The 26,010-nt window shown below is 42.1% G+C and overlaps 1 protein-coding gene across 1 annotated transcript in view; it reads left to right on the top strand.

The window, feature by feature from the left end:
• SLC22A4 (solute carrier family 22 (organic cation/zwitterion transporter), member 4) overlaps positions 1 to 22,199 on the top strand; it is a 92,906-nt gene extending 70,707 nt beyond the window's left edge. The window contains exons 4-10 of the mRNA XM_015409268.1: positions 2,029 to 2,200; positions 9,432 to 9,549; positions 12,571 to 12,668; positions 14,218 to 14,432; positions 15,595 to 15,777; positions 16,288 to 16,423; positions 21,746 to 22,199. Coding sequence (XP_015264754.1) covers positions 2,029 to 2,200; positions 9,432 to 9,549; positions 12,571 to 12,668; positions 14,218 to 14,432; positions 15,595 to 15,777; positions 16,288 to 16,423; positions 21,746 to 21,830 — 1,007 coding nt within the window. The 3' untranslated portion in view covers positions 21,831 to 22,199. The remainder of the gene's footprint in view (positions 1 to 2,028; positions 2,201 to 9,431; positions 9,550 to 12,570; positions 12,669 to 14,217; positions 14,433 to 15,594; positions 15,778 to 16,287; positions 16,424 to 21,745) is intronic.
• The last annotated feature ends 3,811 nt before the right edge of the window (positions 22,200 to 26,010 follow it).

Genomic DNA, 26,010 nt, shown 5'->3' with positions numbered 1-26,010 from the left:
CTCTTTGCTTCTTTTTTTATTTTTAGGTTTTTTTAACATCCAGCCTCAGGAAGAGTTCTAGTGAACTCGAAAACTTGCACACTGTTTTGTGTCATTGTAGCTGGTAGTACTAAAGGTATTATGTGGATTGTGGTATATGTTTGGTTTTTAATTGAGATCTGGTTCTCACCTTCCCTACATATGTGGCCCTAGATTAGATTGGTTAAAATCGGAATTGTAAGCCGCTCAGAGCCCCTAGGGGGTGAGCGGGATAGAAGCCGAAGGAAATAAATAAATAAATAAACTATATGAGTAGTTTGGGATTTGGGATAATGTATGTAAAGCACTTTCAGTGCATTAAAACAGTATACAAGAGCTAAGTGTCACTGTTGATGTAGAAGCCCTTCAATTTCAGTGAGGGAATAAGTCAGTGGCCCCATGGCCTTCACACAAAAAAGAGACATCAGGGAGCTTTCTTCTTCAGAGCTTTCTGTCTGACAGCTATGAGGAAATGGAGATCAGCCTGATAACTCTGGGCTGCTCTAACGTGGCATTTTTCCTGTTGTTTGAGGTAATGCTTCCATTTCAGTATTAATTGACACATCACAGCTTATATTTTCTATTCCTAAATTACATTATTGTCTTTTTAAACTATGAGAAAATGTGAACAAGAACTAGAATGAAAAGGCATTCTGAAATGTATTTCTAGGTAATGTGTCCTGTGAATGTAACCTTTCCTATTTTCCCTTCTTCATGTTTACATAACTTTTAAGTGTAATAACGAAAACTGGGTATGAGAAAGCCACCCAAGGGTTTTTGGATTTGTTGTGTTCCTTATGTAACATCAGCCTGTATTTAATTATGAGCAGTTTGGAAGAGTGGACAAGGATTTTCTTCCTTTCTTAGTAATACAAACATTCATAGTCATCCTGTGAGGCTGATTTTATGATAGATTCAGGAGAGACAAAACACTTCTTCACGTAACACATTGTTTGTCATATGGCATTCACAGCCACTGACTTAGATGCCTTTTAAGAAAGGATTAGACAAATTTAGTCAGGAAAGGTCTATCAATAGCTGTTAACCCCGTTAGCTGAATGAAACTTTTATTTGCAGAATGTGAATACTTGGTGATGGACAGGATGGCCTTTGTCACATTCTTGCCTTTCTTTTGTGCTTCTAAAGGCATCTGACTTGCCACTGGTTAAGACACAATGTTGGGCTGGAAGAGTCTTGCTCTAATCCAATAAATAGAATATATGTTGAAGCACATTCTCAATTATATGGCTGTGCTTTCCCATCCCCTACCAAATGCAGGATTTTTCAGTTGTTCTATTGTACTATACACATTGAATGGTATAAGCTTGGTTCAGACCTAATGGTTTACTGATATATCAGTGATCTTTGAAGAAGATTCAGGACTGTTTGTGCAGTCCCTCCTTTGTAAATAGTGAGCGAGTTATTTGTATATTGACATCAAACCATAGATTTCTGTTACATCCAAACCAGTAAGTTGTGTTTAACTCTGTCTGCAAACCAGAATTCTCAGAACCGGGAACAAACCATCAGTTTCTCATTTTCATATAAGGGCAAAGTGGTTCATTCCAAACTCTGGGTCTAATAACTTGTTAGCAGTTCAATCAGAGTCAGGTTGGGAGGAATCTAGACAGTACGTGTTATAATTTGTAACATGAGGTATTTTAAACAGTCCGATCTGACTTTGAGAGGGGGTAGTTAGACACTGTGAGTGTGAAGGAACTCATTTTCCAAGTGCTCAAGTCCCCAGTTCAGAAGAGGTGCTCGCCTTCTCTCTGCACCATTTTCCTGACCCAAACTGTGAGTGGAACTGTGCGTGCCCTATTGGGGGGGGGAGCTGCACATGTAGCCCCTCAGTACACACACATTTGAAGGGTTCTCCATTTAATCTCTTGAAATACTATAGGGGAAACGGCTAATTTTAAAGACTGTATTTAAATGCAATAAAATATTTTGGGTAACGTTAGAAAAAAAAGAGCTAAGATGCTAACCCACACTCCTTGTTTTGAACAGGCACAGAAATTCTTGGCAAATCAGTTCGTATTATATTCTCTACATTAGGAGTTTGCATATTTTTTGCAATTGGCTACATGTTGCTGCCACTATTTGCTTACTTCATCAGAGACTGGCGGATGCTACTACTGGCTCTTACTGTACCGGGGGTATGCTGCATTCCACTGTGGTGGTGAGTTTAACTGTTCTGAAAGGTGTTTAGCTTCAGATATGTGCCCTCTGTAGCTAACAGCCTTCGACTTGCATTGTTGTATTACCAGCTGGGTTTTAATAGCCTGTCATTGCTTGGATATATCCTCCCTGAAACTTTGGTTGCCTTGAAAGTCAAACATGTTCTCTTAGATAAAGTATTTTTTTCCTCAGCCCAACTGTCTCTGCTGGGGTGATTGAATACATCAACTGTTGGCTTTTCAGTGCTCTTTTGAAACTCTTCCCAGGGATATCTGATTCTTTAACTTCCAACCATTTTATTATCTTTTTTGCTATCTCTGTTATTCCTGGATGATCTTTTGTGCAACCTTTCCTTTTCTTAAACTTCTTCCACACCCATTTGGAAACAGCTATAAATCTGACTGATGAATTACTTTTACATTGCACCAAGTAGGACATGTGCTGTTTCTGTTACACTTTTGAACTGCCATTCTTCCAAGAAGCTTGTGCTGGCATACATGTTCATCTTCCATCTTCTTGCTTAGCCCTACATTGGGACTGTGCTTGCTTAGACCAGCTGTGGGACATTTTCTTTCTACCTCAAAAACTACAAAAAGGGGGCGCCCTACTCTTCTTTGGAGCTGATGCTTGTGCGGAATTCCCACCCAACACGTCACCTGCTCCATCAGAAGGTGCCCCTTCCCTCAGTTCCCACTAAGCTGCCATAAGACCCCTTCCATGGCACAATTGGCCCTGTGAGAGCTCACTGCAGGTCAGGGGGGAGTGAGGTGCTGTCTGCACAGAAGACATCAATGAACAACAGTTACAGGTAAGTGTTCTCGTCTTCTTGTGCAGCCCCACATTGGGACCATTATCGAGCTACTCACCAAAAGAGGTGGGTGAGTCTCTCACTGGAACAGAGCCTATAGAATAGCCTTGCCCACATCTACTTCCTTCTTCACTCTCTATCTTCAGTTCTCCGTGGATCACAGTGTTGTCCCCAAACCCCAAGGGGCAGAAGGTAGTAGGGGGTTTTTTCTGTTTTTTTTTTTTAACTATTCACATAAATACGTTCCCCCAGTACTGTTGGGTGCAATACAATCATTTTTTAATAACTGCTAACTAAACGTATTGCTACGGACAGTTTTACTATTCTGTTCACCCACTTTGGCTGCTAAATAAAATATTTTGATTCATTCATGGTTTCAGTTGGTAGATTCCACTTTGCCAATGATGCCTCTCCTGATTGTGCTGAGTTCTTGAAATTTCCCTTATGTTCTAATCATCTTCTACAGACATAAAAAAGCAGAGAATTTTAATCAAATTCCTGTTGGTTATCACACATATTGTATCATTTGGTAGGTACACTATTGAGCTTTTCATTCTGTTTCAAACTCATTATTTCTCAATTTCTACTAGCCTTTAAAACCTTGAATAACTGAGTTCATAACTAGTCTGTGGCTATATGGTTCAGCCACAAGCCAAAGAAGCACATTTTTGTAAAGGCAAAAGCAGTTATCTTAAGCAATGTATTTTATTTATTTATTTGTCGTATTTCTAGCCCACCCTTCCTGCAAGCAGGCTCAGGGTGGCTCACATTACTTGGCCCACTGGGCCAAGACTCATATAAACATTTAAAACCAATCAAACAATCAATCAGTCACAATAAAACCAGTTAACAATCAGTCAGTTACAATATACAAATTAAAGTGCTCACAGTACATTTTAGGCAAGATGGCATGCCATATAGGGCCAGAACATCCCACTCAGCAGCAGCGCGATCGCACTGCAACCCAGCCTATGCCACAGATAGTAATAGATAGTAATAGTGGCCATTGGTGGTATTAGTGGACGGCTCCTAATTGAAAGCCTGGTGGAAGAGCTCCATCTTACAGGCCCTGCGGAACTGCATAAGATCCCGCAGGGCCCTGATCTCCTTCGGGAGCTCATTCTACCAGTAAGGAGCCGCCACTGAAAAGGCCCTAGCTCTGGTCACAGTGAGCCTGGCATCCCTGGGGCCTGGAATAACCAGCCGATGTTGTGACCCTGACTGTACGGCTCTTTGGGGCATGTATGGGGGAAGGCGGTCCCTCAGGTATGTCGGACCCTGGCCATTTAGGGCTTTAAAGGTAAGTACCAGCACCTTGAAGCAAATTCGGTATGCTATTGGCAGCCAGTGCAGCGCCTTCAGTGCTGGCCAGATGTGCTCTCGTCTAGGAAGACACATCAACAGCCTGGCCGCGGCATTCTGCACTAGCTGCAGCCTCCGGATTTGTGACAAAGGCAGCCCCATGTAGAGAGCGTTACAATAGTCTAGCCTCGAGGTGACCCTCACGTGGATCACTGTAGCCAGGTCGTCGCGATCAAGGAAGGGAGCCAACTGCCGAACCAGCCGAAGATAGTAAAAGGCTGACTTGGCAGTGGCTGCTACCTGGGCCTCCATTGTTAAGGAGGGTTCCAGGAGCACTCCCAAACTCCTAACCCCTGGCGCAGGCACCAATGGTGCCCCATTGAATGTCGAGAGCGGGAGCCCCAATCCTACACCACCCTGACTCAGGCACAAGACCTCCGTCTTCGCCGGATTTAGCTTCAGCCGACTCAGTCTGAGCCAACCAGCCACGCCAGTCTGGAGCCTGACTGGCCGCCCAACATCAGATAGAGCTGGGTGTTATCAGCGTACTGATGACACCCCAGCCCAAACCTCCATGCAATCTGGGCAAGGGGGCGCATATAGATGTTAAACAGCATCGGGGAGAGCACCGCCCCCTGAGGCACTCCGCACTCCAATAGGTGCCTCCGGGATTGCTGCTCCCCTAGCGTCACCCTTTGTCCCCAACCTTGGAGAGAGGAGACAAGCCACTGCAAGGCAAGCCCCTGTATCCCCACATCGGCAAGGCGGCAGGCTAGTAGCTGATGGTCAACCATGTCAAACATGGCCGACAGATCTAACAACAGGTGCCTCTGGAGGTCATCAGTAAGGGCGACCAGCGGTGTCTCCGTCCCGTGTCCCAGGTGAAAGCAAGCAACAAACATAGCTATGTTTCTTTTTCCCAGTTCTTGAGCCAAATGGCATGAGGAGGTTTGAAGTAGACATGCTGCATTAGGCTGAAATCCAGCTGGGATTTCTGTTAGTTTGCTTGTCTGAGACACCAGAGATATGAAGTCAATTTGATGGATAACAACAGATTATGAGTATTTAGCCCATTACAAAATGCCTGCTTAATAGAGGCCATTATATCAAACTAGTCATGGAAAGGAGATCTTGATTTCAAACAAAGGTCAGTATCAAGAACTTCAGGTGGGGAAGCTGTAGATTTTTGATTATATATCCACATATTTAGAAAGAGAGAGCAGGACACTCTTTTTCCTTTTGATTGGGAGTTGCATGCTTTCTAACATCATTTGCACTCAAAGTCTGGTATAGTGGTTAAGTGCACGGACTGTAATCTGGGAGAACCGGGTTTGATTCCCCACTCCTCCACTTGCACCTGTTGGATGACCTTCGGCAAGCCATAGTTCTGGCAAAGCTGTTCTTGAAAAGAGCAGTTTCTGTCAGATCTCTCTCAGCCCCACCTACCTGTTGTGGGGAGGGGAAGGGAAAGGAGTTTGTAAGCCACTCAGACTCCTTTGGGTAGTGAAGGGTGGGGTATAAATCCAATCTCTTCTTCTCTTCTACTCCTAAACTTGGTCATTACAAGTCTTGCTAACTTGTGTGTGTGTGTGTGTATACAACTTTTTCGTCTTCTCTTAAATAACTTTTCTTTGGATTTCTGTGGCAACTCTCCTTTTAAAAGTTAATACAATTTTAAACAAATTCACATTAACTTCCTTTTGGCTGGTTATATGGTGAAAAGAAATAAAATCTGGTCTGATATTTTAAAAGCCTACGAGTTGGTTCTTAACTCTGTGAGGTAAAATGAGGTGATCTGAAATGCGAATTGTATTTTGCCAAAAATCAGACCGTTCTTCATTCCTTTTCACACAGATCTTCTTCTGTAAAATCAAATAGCCTCCATTTGATAATTAAAAGATAATGTTTTTGTCACTTTACATAACATATTATCAGAAAAATTCCCTGCTTTTACTATTGTAATTTTTTTCTTGTTGAATTAACTAAACAAAGACCTGGGGTATGATTCTTCCCCATGTGGGTGTAGTGCCTATTGTGCAATCATTAGGATTCTTATTCCCAGTCCTATGCTTTTAAGAGTTCTAGTGTTTTGATTTTGGGTTTGCCTGAACAAATAGCTACACATGGAGCAATTCTTACAGGACATAACAAATATGTTTTCTCCGTCCACCTCCCCTTGATGTATACACAGGCACTCAGTATGCCAAGCTGTTAAAAAGAATGAGAGGCCTATATGTGCCTCCCACATCCCTCCCTCCTTTGTTCTCTTTGCCTGAGGAGAGAGATCTTAGTATCCTCTTGTAGCAGAAACTTGGTATTCTTGGATTGCAACCCTGTGAACACATAACCCAAGTATAAGCACGATTCTACTCAGTGGGACTTGTTCCTGAGTAATCTGCATAGAATGTTTAGGTTAGTAGTCCTGATTTCAGTATCTATTTTTTTAAATTGTTACCAGTGTTTTTATTTTACGGTTAGCCAAATTGGGGATAATTTCAGTTGAAAAGTGGCATTAGAATTGAATAAATAATTAGAAAGAGAAGAGGGGAAATTGTGTCTTTAAATTAATGTAGGAAATTTTGCAGTGACAGACAAGTCTTGTGAAACAGATTTCCTTTGTGCTCATGGGGAATACTTCTTACTGTTCTTTAGAAACATTTGCAGAGATTGAACAAGAAATGACACAGTGTCTGCCAGCACTATTAATTCTTCACTGCAAAGGAGCAGCCACTATTTCTTGGCCAGTTAATGGTCCTCAGAAGTACGTGTAAGGGGAAAACCCTGCCTTTGTCCAGATGCCCTGTATGTGTCACAGCCCTACCACACAGGAGAAGGGTGAGCAGGGCTAATAGAGTTAACGGTTGTTGGTGCACTATGACTAGGGCTGTGCTCAAGCCCCTCTATCACCACAAGTGGATGGGGGTCTCCCTTTGTGCCATCATTAAGACCATTATGCCCAATCCTGTGAATCTGGGAGTCCTATAGCTAGGATTTAGAACCGGTAAATTCCATTACCTTTTGTAACCAATGTCTGCAATACCTGCTTCGGACAGTGTGTATTTTTGATCTCTGATGGGTAGAAATTTATTGTGCTTAACATTTATCATTATTTTTAAAAAGTCTTATAACTGAGTAGACATTTAACTTTTTTGGAGAAGGTCTATAGCAAATGACACTGCAAACACCAACTGGCTAGCTCCTGATAGGGTCCCCCCCAAAAAACTGATACACTTGCCCCTGTGCAAGAAAACAGAACCACATCCTATCAAGAGATATGCAATTTAAAAAATGATAATAGAGGAGATAAATGTACTTGGCTTAATCCCCAAAATAGGGCTTGAGTGATCAGTCCGCATATGAAACAATCATGTCCACAAGATGGCACTGGTGATAATTCTCATCTTGCATGTTACAAATCAGAGTTGTCATCTCTTTCAGTTGTGACAGATTTTCAGAGATTTGAAAGGCAGTATTATAGAACCTGGAATAGATCTTTGATGCCCTGTACTGGGGATGATGTGAAGGTTGTCATAACACTTGATGTGATGCCCTGGAGGAGTAAAAATAAACCTGGTTTTGCTCCAAATTGTATTGCACACATGCTAATTTGTTCATTAATTCACTCTCCTACTAGATCATGTCTGGAACATTTTATGTACAGTTCTTAAATGTTTCGAAATTATACTGTTTTAGAATGTGAAAGGAAGTGTGCTCATATTGCTATGTATGCTCCTCCTGGAGCTCTTTCTTGCACCCCATTTATACATTGTCATGCTAATGATGTTGGATGAGGGCCAGAGCCACACCTGAGGTATAACCACCTGTATGCCACTTTACTTGCTTATTAAAACTGTTGTAAACTTAAGTATTCTTGCTCGGAAAAAGTTCCACTGAAATCAACTTACCAATATCTTTTAAGCTTGGGCTGTAAGTCATAGCCGAGGGGTTTTGGTCCTGCTTTTTAATACAGTCACCTAAAGCCATAGTATATTCTGTGTTCTATTGCTGTCAAAAATTTTGTGATTTTTTAAGTTTAGTATAAAAAATCAAGCCAAGACTGATTTAGGTAACTTTTATCTCTGATACACTTAAATTATACATATAAATAAGAAAACAGTTTGCAGGCTCCCCTTTTCCTCCACTTTGAGTTCAGTGAGAAAATGGTTATGGAAAGTGCTGTTAAGTCTCAGCCAATTTATGGAGACCCCCGGTGGGGTTTTCAAGGCAAGAGATGTTCAGAGATGGTTTTCCATTGACTGCCTTTGCATTGCAACCCTGGACTTCCCTGATGGTCTCCCATCCAAATACTAGCCAGGCCTGACCCTGCATAGCGTTCAAGATCTGACGACATGGCCTATCCAGGTCAGGGCCCAGTGAGATAGTACACATGAATAAAGTAAAACATAAAATTGCTACGAGACTCCAACCAAGGAAGCATTCTGATAGTGGAAACCCTTAATCTGCCCCTGTCATGACCCCAGGGGGTCTCTGCCTTCCGCCGCCACCACCCTAGACTTATGGTCCCTGTTGAGAAGGCCCAGGGAACCCTCTCAAGCACATGCAAAATGCCCCTTTTTCAGCCGAGAACACACAGGCATGATTGACCCAGGCAGAGAAAATAATTAAACAGAAAGGGTTTATTAAAAACAACACTGGGGCAGGGAAAACAAGACAAAGCAAGGTGCTTAAAAAGGGTATAACAGGGTTGAAAAGGCAAAATAAACACAAACCAATGCAGCTACCTGTTCCTACTTCCAGGCCCCCAGCCTGCCCTAGCACTCACGCTGAGTCCAGTGGAGATCTTCCTCTCTCCCAGACCAGCCTGTCCCCACAGTGAGAGCAGGCCGCAGAGAGAGAGACCCGAAAGAACACCCGGTGTTTCTTCAGTTAACACCGACTCTCCTCACAGTATATAACAGTCTCCTCACAGAATCTCACTCTCTGATTGGCTATAGCCTGTTACTAAGCCTTCTGGGGACTGTAGGCTGTCTGCTCACTGCCATGCAGGTCTCTTCTGGGACCAGGCCGCACTAGGCCCTGCTCCCAGTCCTGTACAGATCATGACAGCCACAATTGGAACTGTTGTGAAAATTCCAGCATAACTGTTTGAAACTTCTTATAGGATCATTCCCGAATCTCCCCGGTGGTTGATCTCTCAAGGAAGATTTCAAGAAGCTGAAAGGATTATTCGAAAGGCTGCAAAAATGAATGGTATTCCAGCTCCAGAAACACTTGGTGAGGTAAATGTATCATAACTTAGCATTTTGAAATCTTTCTCTGTTCTTTATTGCATTTGTGAGTTTACTTATAATAAAGCAGTATAGCAAGCAGTCTAAAACTAAATGTCTCTCAGTGTAAACTATAAGTCTGCATTCCCCAGCATGGTACCCACAGGTGCTGTGGTGGCCACTGGCAGTGTCCCCTCTAAGCTGAGCTACTGCGAGCTAGCTCACAGTTTTTTAGCCTCCAGCTCACACATCTTTGTCTTAGCTCAGGAAGGATGGCTCCAGAGCAAACTAATTTATGCAGTAGCCAAATCGCTCGCTCACAACTTTAATGCCAGCAGCTCACAAAGTAGAATTCTTGCTCACAATCTTAAAGGGAGGATTGCCCACCAGCATGTTTCCTGGACCCCACCAAAAGTTCTTAGAAAGGAGGTGGGGCCATTATCCAGCAGGGCTTTTAACTGAAGGGTAGTTCTCGTAAAGCCACATTGCTATATAAATGGCCTCCTCAGGGTGGCAGCTGCAATCCAGGGTTCTGCAGGAATGAAAGCAAGCTGGTGCCTATCTTAGCAGTTACCTTCCCCTGGGTTCCCCTTCCCTGTCCTTGGCTCTGCCAAGGGACGCTCCTCTTGTCTGCTGCAGCTTCCTGAGGTAGAAGCCCTTCAGTGCGGCATGGAGATCCTTCCAGGTGCTGGTGCCCTGAACGAGGAAGAGCTGCCCAGAGAAAGAGAAACCCCATGCAGCAGGAGAGCTCTTTCGTTCTGGGTGTTTATCGTCCCAGATGACCACTTCTCAAAATGCCAAAGGAGCCTGTGGGCTCAAAAAGGTCGATGAACCCTTCAGTAAGTGCTTAGAGCGGAGACACAAAGGCTGCATGTGCAGCTGGCTCTGGTTCTCTGTCTCCTTCCCAGAATTTAGCACTTTGACTCTTCTGTTCCTGCTTCTGTTCCATTTTATCCTGCTCTTTCCTCAAGGAACTGTGGGTGATGTATACAGTTACGCTCTTCTTCATTTTATTCTCATAACAACTCTATAAAATAGGTTAAGTGGTGAGATAGTGACAAAGGCACTTGGTGGGCTTCATGGCTGATTTGAACCGAAGTCTCCCTGGTTGTTGCTCAGAGCTCTTAATTGATACACTACCTTGGTTCTTCAGTACTAAGAAAGAGAGGTGCATGTTGAAGCTATGTCTGCTTCTGTTTTAGTGCAAGTAGTCCTTTAAAACTAGAAGAATAGGAGCTTGCTCAGTGAAGAGTTAGTGTCACTGGAGTAAAGAGTTGGCAACTCCCTCCAAAATAATTATTTAAATGGCTGGCTTTTGTCTCTCACAGTTGGGAATCAGGAGGCAACAAAGCAGAAAAGGTGCCTAACTTATCAGGAAAAAGTCCACAGTATTTTTTTAATGTGTGCATATGTGAGTGTGTATGCACCTGAAAGTCATGGCGACCTCTGGTGACTGACCCCTACTGGGGGCCTGGAGGATATTCAGAGAGGTGGCTGAATAAAGCCTGTCCCCACCTCCCGCCTCTGGTATTTCAAGAAGGTCTCCCATCCAAGTACTTGCCAGAGTCAACCCTGCTTAGCTTCCAAGATCTGATGAGATCTGGCTTGCCTGGACTATCCAGGTCAGGGTGAAAATCCACAGTATTAAGATGCACTGTGGTACTGTGGTGTTAGGTAGAAGCAGAGCTTGTGGGGCATGTGGTAAAAGCACAGAGAGCTCCTACTCACCTGTGTCCTCCCCAGGTGAGTGTATAGATAAGCTGAAAACCTACCACTACAGTAATTTTTCCAGTTTAACATGGTAATATCATTAACAATATATGCTTTGCAGCCCACATTTGATTTTTAGTTCGATGTATGAGCTTGTTTCAGCCTGTAACTGAGGCACCTGATAACTTGGATGAGTAACTTCTTTTGGGCAATGGCTACTGCATGGTTTTTTTTAGACTGTGGGCCTGTCAGCTGTTGAGCTGCATATGACCATAGCATTTTCACAAATAAACTAGTTGTTTCCTTCCTGCAGACCTCTTCCAGGGACCCCTCTAGCACAGATGTTTCTTGTACTGAAAAAGGTAGTTTCCAAGATGCATTGCAAATTGTTCCTTATCATTTCCTCTTAAGGTTTAAGCAGTGCCTGTCTGATCACCTAAGTACCTGTCTGATCACCTAAGCCATTTCAGCACTGTGCTCATAGAAGGTCATAATTCTGCAGTATTGTCTAATAAATTGTCTAATAAATGTGTCTATGGCTTGGATTTTATACTTTCTTTCTCCTTGCGCTCCTCTTCACCATGAAGGCAGGCCCCCTGCAAACTGTGTTCCTCTCTGACTATGCACACTTCAGATTCTTGAAAGACATGGGTGTGCATGAGCAGAAGTGCTCTGTACCAGAGGACTGCTTCACCTGCAGCAGGGGAAGAGGAGCTCAAGCAGAAGAAAGGCATAGGTTTCAAGCATTTGAGTGCCAGACATGCATTCCTACAATGGAGAATGCTCTAGCATATAAGAGATCTCCAGGCATCAAGGTTTCAACATAGGTTTACGACTGAAATAGATTGTTTCTTGAACTGAGACCTGGTGTATGTCTCCATATCTTTGTTGATATTTTTAGTCAAGTGTTAATTTGATTTTGATTCTTATAATGCCATTTCCTATAGGAATACTAGCTATCTATTAAATGATGAATGGCCGGTAGGCCCTTTTTCCAATTTAGTTGACTTCAAGCCTAGCTGAATCTGACTCCAAATGTGAGCTGGTTTTCTAACAAGGGGAGTAGAACTTAGACAAATAATTGGATTTGGAACCACGTTCTAGCTTCCTATGTACCATTGCTAAAAGAAGCTCCAAAGCTGAACAATTCTAGCTGTTTGTTCATTTTATACTGGCTCATAATAATTTCAAGCTTGTTTGAGTCATAATCTGTAACTTTACTAGATTACCACCTTGATTCTAAGAGTTGTTGTTTTTTAGCATCTAGGAATTTTAACTTTGCTTGTTTTGTGATTTTTTTTTCCTCCCCCCCCCCCTCCACAGATGCAAGATTTGAATGCCAAGCAGGACCACGCCATACTTCTGGACTTGTTTAGAACTCAAAACATTGCAGCGATCACTGTCATGTCTCTTCTTTTGTGGTAAGTGCATGTGCATAATCCTAAAACACACGAGGAACAAGAGAATTGTCCACTTAAGTATCTCTTATAAATGGCAGGAAAAATATCCCTTCTTTTTGGGAAGGTCTGTTTATCAGACCCCAACAGGACATTCGGATCCATGTGTGAGCTGAGTTGCTTAGATATTCACCCTATGTAAACAACACATCTCAAATATATGTGTTGGTTTAATTAAGTTTGTTGCTCTTGTGGGAACATGTATCTGATCAATTTCTAAATAGAAGGCTTCCCAGCAACATTTCTGCTTCTTGCTCTCTTATATTTAAAGCAGAGCTTTGTTCCAAGACTCTTTTGTGTTTCAGTAGACGGTTTCTTTTTTCTAAATTCATATTTAAAAGAACTACCAAATGTTCATGAGAATTAATACAAGATAGAGACAAAAGGGAGATAAAATTCTCTTACAGCTATTTTACTTATTTAAATGGCTATGTGGAAATCCAAGAACTTTTAATAATTTGAAGTTTATACATAAAGCCCTTCTTATGAAGAATCAAAAATCCATGGTACTGTGGGGAAGATATCAATAAATGTGACTAGGAGCTTCAGATAATGTCATTCTGTAATGCACCATACTGCTGGACAATGTTCCCTCTAAGCTGTGGAGTCTTGTGAGCAAAAATTCTACTTTGTGAGCAAGTGGCATTAAAGTTGTGAGCAAGTGATTTGGCTACTGTATAAATCAGTTTGCTCTGGAGCCATCCTTCCTGAGCTAAGACAAAAATGTGTGAGCTGGAGGCTAAAAAACTGTGAGCTAGCTCACACTAACTCAGCTTAGAGGGAACACTGCTGCTGGAGAAGAATCTTGAGAGTCCCTTGGACTGCAAGGAGATCAAATCAGTCAATCCTAAAAGAAATCAACCCTGACTGTTCCCTGGAAGGCCAGATACTGAAGCTGAAGTTCAAATACTTTGGCCACCAAATGAGAAGGGAGCACTCACTGGAGAAGACCCTGATGCTGGGAAAGATTGAAGGTAAAAGAAGAAGGGGACGGCAAAGGATGAGATGGTTAAACAGTGTTATTGAGGCAACGAACATAAAATTAAGCAAACTCCGGAGCACAATGGAAGCCAGGAGGGCCTGGCGTGATGTGGTCCATGGGGTCACGAAGAGTCGGACTCGACTGTGCGACTCAACAACAACAACAATACACCATTATTGTTGTTGATGATGATGTCACCATTGTCATCTCTACAACTAACCAACATTTCTGCATGGCAGTCGCAATAAACTAGCAGCATCTAGTTGACTATAGTACACATTGGGCATCTGTTCTGGCCAGAAAAGGCAGTCGTTATCTGCTTTAGTAAAAGTTGGCTCGTATGGCTTATGGGTGAAAGCAGTTTAAGCACAAAAATCTGTCACATAGAGAGGTAGAAAATATGGCAGTTATTTTTAAGATTCTGAAGTTTAGAAATTAGAACTACGGTAATTCTTACATGTTTACTTGCTAAAGATGTGTATATCAAAGTCTGCAGTATTAACTGCTTTTTATTTCCATTTCCTTGTTTAGGATGTTCACATCAATTGGTTATTTTGGTCTGTCACTCAACACCTCCAATCTGCATGGAAATGCCTACCTCAATTGCTTCCTGTCAGCTGTAATTGAAGTTCCAGCCTATGTGATTGCCTGGCTTCTCCTTCGGACGCTACCTCGGCGTTATTCAATATCTGGCACACTATTCTTTGGAGGAGGTGTCATTTTGTTCATCCAACTGGTACCTTCAGGTATGAAGTTCACCAGTGCTGTACATATATTAATGTTTGTCAAAGGTGTACAAAGTCTCCAGTAAAGAGCTGGTTTTTGAAAGAGACAAGCTTGAGCCAAGCATCTGAGAGCCAGACTAGGCATGACAGCATCCCCAAGTCCATTACGAGAACATCTCCACTATTTTATGTGGAGGGGCTGTGGCTCAGTGGAAGAGCCTCCGCTCTGCATGCAGAACAGCCTTGGTTCAATCTCTAGCATTTCCGGTTAAAAGGACCAGGTAGTAGGTGACGTGAAAAACCTCTGCCTGAGACCCTGGAGAACCGCTGCCAGTCTTGAGTAAATAGTACTGTCCTTGATGGACCAATGGTCTGATTCAGTAAAAGGCAGCTTCATGTGTTCATGTTCCCACTGTTTACAAAAGCTGCAGGGGCGTGACCCTGATCAGGACCACGGGGAGGCGTTCCTGTCCCCCCCACCAGTGCTGTTTTCAAGATTCCAAACACCCAGCATTCGGGCTCTCTAAGATGACGCATGGGCTGAGGGAACAGGCACCCCTTCTCTCCTACCACCATGCTCATCAGAACCTGGTCCCCATTGTGTTTGTAAATTGAAGGAATTTCATCCTTAAAATGGCAGATGCATCCCTGTGGTGGATTTGGGGATGCCATCACATCTAGCTTTGCTCCAAGAGTTGCTTTTAGCCCTGTATCATCTTGGTTTCATACCTTGTTTTCCTGTTCAGTTATACATCCTCAGGAGGCCCATGTAAGAATCCATGTGGGATCCTTAAGCATATAGTGAGTGCCCCCAAACTCAGGTAAACCTCCCCCCCCAAAAAAAAAAACATTTTAGCTTTGTCAGCAGAAAAGCTTCGTAGTCCTCACAACGTGAAAATAAAAGTTAACTAACCCAGAATTTACTGGGCTAGGGTCATGTATTCTTAGTGTTTTCAGTTACCACCCTCATGGGGAAAAAGTAGAAGTATATTGTACCTGAAGCACATTCTCAGATCTGTATTTAAATCAAGTGTCGGAGTGTGTATTCCACAAATACGGCAAAAATGTTAACAAATGTGGTATGTATGATAAAAACTAGATAGGATAGATAGGCGGAAAGCTGCAAAAGAGCCTAATGAGAAGAGCAGAGAGTGTCCTTACTATTCCTTTCTGTTTTTTCCAGATCTTCACCTCCTATCTGTTATCCTGGCAATGCTGGGGAAATTTGGGGTCACAGCTGCCTTCTCCATGCTTTATGTCTACACTGCAGAACTCTACCCAACCATAGTAAGGAACATGGCTGTGGGTGCCACTTCAATGTCCTCGCGGGTCGGCAGCATCATTGCTCCTTACTTTGTTTACCTTGGTAAGAAATGTCCTATATTTTGTTTTCTACTGCAAAGGTGTTTTCATGAAAGTATGCCAAACATCATTTAAATAAGCATATTTTTAGGCACCTGTAGCCGTTATTTGCATGATTCATGTGCCAGTTGTATCTTTTAGCCACTTTTTGCTTTAAATAAAACACCTCAAACCTTTAATATGAGAAGATACCATTATTCCTTGTGGTGCAGTCTTCACACAGAGTAAAAACAACAGCACCTTATTTCATTTATGTAGAATGTTTGTATGCTGCCTCTCCAGACCAGCTCAAGTAGGCTTTCAACAATAAAACCAAACCAAACAATGGTTAAAATAATAAAAAAAACAAAATGTATCAGTAAAACAACTGAGGACAATAAAAATAGCCAATAAAAGCTATCCAAGGTATAACAGCTCATAAAAATGGAGGACAGTATACAGAATTGATATATTAATTGTGCTTCAAATTTCATGCAACTGTATAATAAACTTGCCCATCTTATGTGTTTACCAGGTGCCTATGACAGATTTCTCCCTTACATCCTTATGGGCAGCCTGACAGTGCTGATAGGGATTCTCACCCTTTTCCTCCCAGAAAGTTATGGGAACCCTCTGCCTGAGACATTTCAAGAAATGCTGCGAGTTAAAGGGTAAGCATATTATACCAGCTTGTATCTCCCCACTAGTATTATATTTGCAGAGCCTTGAAGCATGAGCCCCAGACTTACCTGGAACCCTTTTTGCTGGCCTGTGATAGGTGGGAGACAGGTGAGGTGTGGAGTAAAAGCCAACTGTGGCCGTTGATGCAGTGTGAGGGCCATCCCCAATTGGCCAATCAGCCACTGGCCTGGCGGGCAGCAGGGCTATGGCTGGGTGGATCTCGGAGGAAGTCTTCCCTGTGTTCCTACTGGCCAGGTTAAGAAGAGGCTCTGCTGACCACAGTTGTCCTTTTGCTTCTCCCACCCACCCCTCCCTCTGTCTCATATATATGGCAGCGCTGCATAAATTTTCTTTTGTTATTTCCATTTCACAATTACGTTCTGACAGTATCAGCATTGGGCCTGGTCCATTTTGGAGGGAACATTTTTTTAAATAACGTTTTATTAAATGCTTCAATATATATAACAATAATATATAGAACAAATATTAAACAAACAAGATTCATTACATTCTACTTTGTCACTGTATATGTGTTTACAATATTAACGCTCATTCTACAGTAGGGCAATAAATTTACTGTTTATACTGAGCCGGCCTCGACTGGGCTCATAGGATATAAATTTGATAAATAAATAAATTTTCAAATGAATTTAGATTTTCTCGGTTAAAACAACATTTTTCCAAAACAGGTACCATTTCTCCAGGCAATCAGAGTTAGCCAAGGGGTTTTCTGATCTCTGAATACCTTCCATTATATTATCCATTACTAGCCTGATACCTGTGCTTCGGTATGGTATTTAAGTTCCATAAATCCAGTTATAATACTGATGATGTGAAGTTTGAAATGTGACATTTGTTGTATGAATTCTAATGGAGAAGATTGTAGTGTAAAAAAGGAAGTGAGACATACGTACTTTCTTTTTCTCTACCGAAGGACCTCTCTCTAGACTACATTGGTGGTTCTTCCCTCAGGTGCTAGGATCACCAGGCTGCTTAATGAGCTCACTCTGGAGCAGGCCACATAGAACTGTCCTTTTAAGAAGCAGTCGACTCGTCTGTTAAGTCAACTCCTGCTACCTTCCACAAAAGTGATGGCCTCTCTACTTGTGTTCCTGGATTGTTTTGCTCATATGGAGACAGTGTTGTTCTGAGCACCGCAGGGTGATCTCTCTGGTACTTGGCCTGCACAGCTTAGTGCCCAGCAGGAGTACTATGTGCAAATGTCTTTGCCGCATTCCTAAGTTGCCTCCTCCTTGTAGCATTGGGTAGTAAGAGGTGAGAGGTGTGAGGGGGAGTTTGTGTGAGGGAGTGGTGATGTGGTGGACAATTCTTCAGGTTCATAAGGGAGGCATGCATCAAAATAGCTCCTAGAAAGGTCCTTTGCTATCTCCCCATGAACATACATCAACTCAATTGCCATGCTAGCTTTTTTGAAAAATGTCTATTCAGGAGTCTTGAATCGCTGATTTCTGTAACTGTTCTCAACTGTCTGCAGTCTCTTCTAACTGTGTTTAGATCCACAGCTGAGCAATCAGAGGGAGGTGGGTGCAAACAAGCAGGTTTTACCTCAGAACTCTGAACTACACAGTTGACCAATGGGGGGGGGCAAGGAGGCAGCAGCCTGCCAGGCACATGGAAAACAATTGGGGGAACACATTTTGCCCCTTTTTTACCCCCTTAGGGTAATTCCCCCCCCTTTTTTTTTACAAAAATGTTTCTCATTTATGTTACATTTAAAAAGTGGGACATAACTACATATTCAAAACACCATCCAAGCAATCAGATATTAAGCAAGTTCATATGAACCAATTTTCTAGAACCCACATTGTGAGAAGTTAAATAACCTAATAAAGGAAACCAGTTTTCTACAAAGTTGGGGTATATTTCCATTGTGGGTGGGCCAGCAGCACTGCTAAGGTGATCCTGCTGGGGCGGCGTTCCCTGATGTACCCTGGTCCTGCTCCTACACCTGATAGACACCGGACTGTCTGGTGTTGGGGGGGATTGTATTTAAAGGCATCAGGGAGGCTGGGCCAGCAGCAGGGCTAAGACAGTCCTGCCGAGCAAACATCCCTGGCAGCTGTAAAGCATCCCACCTCCTCTCCTACACCTGACAGGTAGCTGCCTGTCCAGTGTAGGAGGGGGAGGGGGGGAATATTAGAAGCCACTGTGGAGGCGGGGCTGGCAGGATCACTAAGGCATTACTGCTGGGGTGGGTTCCCTCGTGGCTTTAAGCACCCTGCAACCACTGCTGCACCGACAACCACCTGTTAGGTGTAGGAGGTGGGGGGAGTGTGTTGGAAGCCATCAGAGAGGCTGGGCCAGCAGCATTACTGCACCTCACAGGTGGTTGTTTCCTCAACTGTCATTAGCTCTCCTGTAACTGTTGGGGGGGTTTTCACCTCAGAACACTGAGCTCTGCAGATGACCAGTCAGAGAGTGGGGGGTGCAAGGAGGCAGCAGCCTGGCAGCCACATATCAATCAATGGGGGGAGCACATTTTACCCCTTTTGACCCCATTAGGGGTTGAATTTCTAAAAGTCCCATCGTAGTGAGCATCTATGCCATGGTAGGAGTGCTTTCCCTGAATTTCGTGTTTCTAGGTCAAGCGGTTTGGCCCTGGGCATTGATTTTACAGTGAGGGGACTTTGTTTTATATATATAGATGACATATTCCCAAATTTTAGAATACCAAGAGTCTATTGAAGGGAGGTTTGGCATTTTCCAATGTGTAGCTATTACATTCTTCGCAGCTAACAGAAGTATGGAAATAGGCTCGCAACGTGCTTTGGGGATTTTTAGATCTTGCCAAAAGTTTAGTAAAACTGACTGGGGATTTTCTGGTATTGTGTAGTCAGTTATAGTTTTTATGTGTGTTAGAACTGATTTCTAGAATGTTTCCCCTACTTTTGGAGATCCCCTTGAAGGACCTTGCAATGAGGACTTGCGAGGAACAAACCTAGCTCAGGGCTGTCAGAACAGCCTCACTCTCAAGTGACAGGGGAAAACATGCAATGGCTTGTGCCCATGTGGAAACCGATGTTCTGCTATGCCATGGTATCCCCCAGCAAGTGGGCTGGGGTGTGGTGTGTCCGTCAGCCAGCTGGTGTGTGGGCCAGTGCCTGAATCCACTGTTCTATGCTGCTCCAAGGCTCTTGATAGCTGTAGCTAATAAAGTTGTAGCCTTTTCAACCCGAACAATATGTTTGTTATTTGTTCACCTTGTCCCTTGCCCTCCCTCTTTTGCTCTAGGTCTGCAAGCTGATGAACTTTGGGCTAAGAAACAAAATGTAAAATATACATAAATTTTATATGTGTTAGCAGGGTGCTAAGAGCTGGTCCAAACCATAAAAGAGACCATGTTCCTTCTTTTTAGTCTGGGTACATCACATATGTAGGAATACTTGAGGCCACACAAAGTATAATTTAGAAACTTCTAGAGTTAATCTTAAAGGTGTTTGCTGTTATTTGCTCTCCCCATTCTGACTTCAAAAACAAAAATGTATTTCTCTTATAGATTCAGTGGTTGGCCTTGGCTAATTCCTAGGATGAATGTGTTCTTGAAAGAAGCCTGTTTCTTAATTTTAAATTGATGTGCCACAAAACAAAATATCTGCATGTGTGTGTAATGCAGGATGAGGAAAGTTGTAAAAATATTATATTTCTAAAAATCTCCTGGAAGAGTGAGGGGGAAAAAACAAAGAATGAGCCATTACTGTCTCTCTTTCTCTTTGTGTTTTAACTCCACCCATTATCCACTATTTTATGTTTAGTTCTGGGTTGGTAGATCTCTAGGTTGAAGTCTACATACTGTTGGTGTATAATACTAGGTCCAAACATGTGGTATTTACCCAAATAAGTTAGTAGATTAAAAAAAAAAACTAAAACAGTATATGGCCACAGTAGCCTAGGAATTTTTGTATGGTTACAGGTAATATTGTGGTGTGATTAGATTTTAAAGTTGCGAGTAGAGAATAATGGTTGGTTGTCAAATCAGCCACAACTTGTGGACCCCTGGAAATGGAATCTTTTCAGTTGCATAGAACATTTCCTCAACCTGATATTACAAAAGAAAGAAGAGGGAAATGTTTTTGGAGGTGATTTGTTAAGCCCTTTTTGACACTTATTTCAGTTCTAAGATTATGATAGAAGAAAAGAGGTATGATGGACTGGGTGGAGAGAGAAAAAATGGGGGGAAAACATTTTCCATTGGGAAACTGGGGAGTACTGATAAAAAACGCCAACAGAGGTGGTTGTTGTTGTTTCCTTTGAAATGAGTAAAAATGCTTTTTCATGCAAGGTTTTACACTCTAAAAATGTGTAGCGTGAAAAATCTCAGGATATTTTTCCGATTTTTCCATTGCAAAAATTGGAACATTTTTGGACAGCCATGAACAGACTCCCATGATACATATCTTTTTTCCCTATGGAAATGAATGAAATGTGTTTGAATAGGAAGCAGCAGTTTGCAGTCCTCTCTTGCTTTAGTACAGGGTATATTTGTAATTTTGCTTGTAGAAAACTAACACTCCAGTCATATGCAGAGTTACTGTAGTCTAAGTCCATTGATTTTAATGGACTTAGAATGGAGTAACTCAGCACAAAATTACACTGTAAGGCACTTTTTTTTAAAAAAACAATAGAATCTCAATTAATACAATGTTATAACCATTTGATGTTAGAACAGCAAAACAGGCTTACGTGTCATAGGAAAATTAAAACCAGTTTGGTGTAGTGGTTAAGTGCACGGACTCTTAATCTGGGAGAACTGGGTTTGATTCCCCACTCCTCCACTTGCACCTGGCTGGATGACCTTGGGCAAGCCGTAGTTCTGATAAGAGCTATCCTTGAAAAAGAGCAGTTTCTGTTAAGAGCTCTCTCAGCCCCCCTACCTCACAGGGTGTCTGTTGTGGGGAGGGGAAGGGAACGGAGTTTGTAAGCCGCTCTGAGACACCTTTGGGTAGTGAAGGGCGGGGTAAATCTAATATTTTCTCTTTTACTACTGCATCTCGTTCAGGTTTTCCCCAAATTTCCTCCTTTTTTTCAAAAAACTTTTTTTCCCCACGGCTTCAAAATTTTGGGAAGTTTTACATCTCTAGGAGGAAGCATGCTTACTCAGAAGTAAGTCTAATGGATTTCATTTAGAATTTTTCTCTAGACGTATTTAGGATTAAATCAGATTTATTAGAGCTATGTCTTGTTTACAGATATCATGTTGTACAGAGATATGCTTAGACAAAAGAGTGATAGAGGAGAGTTGGAAACATAAGTAAGACTAATTATTTCTAATGTATATAATCATTTCTTTTCAGATTCAGAAGAAGAAAACTTACAACTAAAATAGATCTTTCAAAGAAGAATGAATTGAATGACAAGAACTTGATTACACAGCTATGATTCTACGTTTATACCTTTTAATATATGGACACCCTGGACTTTAAAAAATGTAATGCTGAATAGAAATGTAAAGTTTTTAATGCTACTGGAGGGTTGTTATAGTCATTCTACAATTCACACCTGCTGTGTACCAAATTTGTGGATTTTCTTTGACGCTATTGTTAGCATATGTAAAGCTCCTCATCAATAGCTGTTTTTAGTGTCTTCATTTTTTTTAAGTCTTGATTTCTTTCATCTTCTGGTTGAGATTTTAAGTACAGTACAGTATTACATATTTTTCAAAAGCAGGCCACATACAAGTCTTGAGAGGAATGAAAACTGAATGTATAGAGTCAGAAGTGATGTGATGCCTCAGATCATTTTGAGATCCCAAGGAAACCTAGATCGAATAACAGTCCTGTATATACATGGTGTGAGTGTCTAATGTGTCAGTGCTGTTGAAAGGAATAGAATTCAGACCAAAAAAGTACATTAAGCACTGGGCTGCAATCACAACTTTAAAGGTGAAAGCTTGCAAGACAAAAATTCATGGAAAAAATGTAATGCTGCTTATTTATACATAAAGTCCACAGCCATTAGGACAACGTCTTTGGATCAGGACTACTAAAGGAAGAAAATACTTCAGGTGTTATGTTTCTGTCATGGTGCTGGAAAGTGCCATCAAGTTGCAGATGACTTACAGTGACCCTTAATGGGGTTTCAGGGGAAGCAAAAGGTGGTTTGCCATTGCCTGCCTCTGCATAGCAACCCTGGTGGTCTCCCATCCAAGTACTAACCAGGGCTGACTCTGTTTATGTTCCGAGATCTGATGAGATTGGGCTAGCCTGGGCCAGGTCAGGGCATGTCTGTCATACCACCATAAAAACCCATTATGAGGCTGGAAAACTTTGCTTGTTTGTGTTTTGAGTCTTGCGCTCCAAATCGTTATTTGGAAAGAAGACTGGAAGAATGAAAGCATCTACTCCCTGCATCACATTTTTTAGTTTTTTATGAGCTTTTGAACAAATTCCCTGCAAAATATTGTTAGCTAGGGAGTCAGTGGGTATTTGGACCAGCTCTGCATTTGTGCCAAGTAAAGCTGGCAAATTATTACCTGCTTGCAGTGAAATTCCCTTTTGTACCAAGTAACCATCTGAGTTGCACAATGTTCTGGTTTGATCATTTAAAGTGGGAAGTGATGAAGGTTTCCTGATGCCAAGTCTGCATGAAAGTAAGGACCAATTTGTACGTTATCAGCAGGAGCATCAAAAACAATTCAGCACAGCCACTTTTCTGATGCAGTGTCTCCCATTTAGCTCTAGTAGTACATAAAGTCGAATCTCTCTAGTCTCATATGTAGCATGACTATTTAAGTGACCCAGTTGTTCTTAAGGTTGCCGGTTTCTGAGACAGAGACTGTAGACGCATTTTACAGCATTTACAGAGACCCTTCTCCTTGCTTTAGTTGCAAGCAAGACTTTCCAGTGTTGTCTCACAGCAGAAAGGTTGAATGAATGGATTGCCCTAAATCCTGCCCTTTGAAACATCAGCCATGGTAAAGAACTGCCAATCATTTCCAAGAAAACGTAATATCAGCAAATTGATAACCTTGTTTACATAAGTTGTTTTGACTTAGCACTGTGTACTATGGCACATCTTTATGAGGATATTTTATACAAAAACAATGGACTCCAATCCTGTTTTACCTGTTTCTAAATGTCACTGTTTTTAAACTTGTGTACTGTGGTATTTTTGTGGGAAAACTTAGTTTTATCAAGATATCTTCAACAATTTAAAGTTGCCTATTGAACAATTTTTTATTGTTCTTTGTTGACCTTTGTTTTGTTGATTTTTTTTTAAAAAAACCTTTCCTAATCTTCAAATAGTAAGACACAAAGATGCACTTTGGAGAGGACTGTGACATTTAAACATAAAAGCTTCTTTTTGTAGATACCAGTTCCGTAAAGATTTTTCCAGTATAGGAACACACTGCAAATTCTTGTGGTAATTTAGCAATTTTTGAATGTGTTTGCTGGTGAAATGGTTAGAAAGTTCAGGTATGTTACTAGAGATTGTGGATTTGAGCACCTGCTAGTTCTCACATCACACACCTACCCTTCGTTTAATGAGATCAACCAAAAGGTTAAGTTACTTCTCTTTGCACTTCACTTGGCTTTAGAAAGGACTGGAATGGATTTTAACAATTCAGATCTTTACGATATTGATCCTAGAAAGAGTTGCTTGATTTGGGGAGAAGAGTTGCAAGGAAAAATTAATGTTCTCTGCCAATGTTTTCTTCTCAGGGATTTGTCACATGGTATTTGTGGTAGTCTAAAGACTGTAAATGAAAGACATATCAAGGAAGGGATATGTTTTTGATATAGTATTTGTTTTCTTTACTACTGTAAATTCTTTTGCATAGGTGTTAAGACGATATCAACCAAAGTTTTGATTTACAGTAGTTGTCCAACTCAGTCTAGTTCCTGCTGGTCAGATTCAGATGCAAGAGATATCCACACTCTTCTTTCTGCTGTTATGTATGACAATTATACTGCATTGGTTTAGGTTTGAAGCTTCCTTAATGGACTTTTCTGAAGCGTGAATCACCATGCAGTCAGTATTCTATTTTTTTCCCCTATTGATTGTAAAAAAAGAAAGAAATTGAACTGATCAGTTTTCTTGTCTGTGTGGTAGAAATCTAAGGAGGGAAGTTCCATCAGCTGTCCTTTTCCCTTTTTCTAAAACATTGATGAAAATCCTATTTGATAGTAGAATACATTAAGGATGCTGATTTTACAAAATAAGCGCTCGAAAGAATAATTGGGAGGGTGCAAGTAAAAGTGTATAATAATGGAAGCAATTTGTATTGTTCAGGGGCTGAAAAAGCCCTCCCCCCCCACAATTCCACTATGTTCTCAAATGTTGTAGCATGCTGTTTGATATAATCAATAAAGCCCCCAAATAAAGCTACTTTGCTAACTACAGAGTCGGATTTTTTTTCCTTGTAATAAGTTTAGGATAACTGAAGAGTTTAAAACGTTTAGCTCCCCGAAGTAAAAATCTTAAGAATTAAGAAGAAATGGTAGGGGCATGTCTTTTTTCCCTACTTCCCATTCCACCAGCTTTGCAAGGCATTTGGGGCAGGAAGAGTGTCAAGGATCTGCCAGATGCTGTGCTAAGGTGCAGAGAGACTGATTCGGGGAGGGAACTCTGCTTCTTGACCATTCCAAAATGTGATCTTCCCCCTGCAGTCTGAAGTGGTAGAATCCATTCTGCCACCTTATTCAGAACTAGCAGTAAAGCCCGTTGTGAAAGCAATACAACGAGATCTAGAAAGAGGCTCTGGGGCAGTGCTCTGGCTTTGGGCAAACAGTGTCAATTTGCTGTGGTGACCTCAGTAGGGTACAATGACAGAGTCCACTGTTTTCTCCAGAGGAACTGATCTCTGCTACCTGAAGAGCAGTTGTAATTGTGAGTGATCTATAGCCCTCACCTGGAGATTGGCAGCAATTGTTACCCTGGACAAAATGGCTGGTTTGGAGGGTGTAGTCTATGGCATTCTACCTGTCTGAGGTCCCACCCCTCCGCAAACCCCACCCTCTCCAGGCTCCACCCCTCAAATCCCCAGGAATTTGTCAGCATGTAGTTGGCAACCCTATCTCCTTCCCAGCTAATCATCAACCTACCATTATCTGCCCCTTTGACTTCAGCTGACTTCTGCTCTCCCCTCTGCAGAGCAGTTGTAATTCTGAGTGCTCTCCAGCCCTCACCTGGAGATTGGCAACAATGGTTCCCTATGAGGGACTGACTGGTTTGGAGGGTGGAGTCTATGGCAGTGTACCTGTCTGAGGTCCCACCCCTCCTCAAACCTCACCCTCTTCAGGCTCCATCCCTCAAATCTCCAGGAATTTCCCATCTGGAGTTGGCAACCCTATCAGGACTGGCCCCAATGTGTTTTCTCCCAAAGGCCAAAGTAGGTGACAGGACCAAGCTTAGTTGCCTACCAACAGGCACTGAGGGGAATGTAGGGTTGCCAGCTCTAAGGAGGGAAATACCTGGAGGTTTGGGGGGTAGATTCTGTAGAGGGCAGCATTGGGCGGGGGGGTTGAAGGACTCAGCAGGTATAATGTCATAGGGTCTACCCTCCAAAGCATCCATTTTCTCATGGGGAACTGATCTCTATCATCTGGAGATCAATTGT

This window comes from Gekko japonicus, unplaced genomic scaffold (genome assembly GCF_001447785.1).
Source record: "Gekko japonicus isolate JY-2015 unplaced genomic scaffold, Gekko_japonicus_V1.1 scaffold376, whole genome shotgun sequence".
NCBI classification, from domain to species: domain Eukaryota; kingdom Metazoa; phylum Chordata; class Lepidosauria; order Squamata; family Gekkonidae; genus Gekko; species Gekko japonicus.
This window is presented reverse-complemented; position numbering and strand designations above follow the sequence as displayed.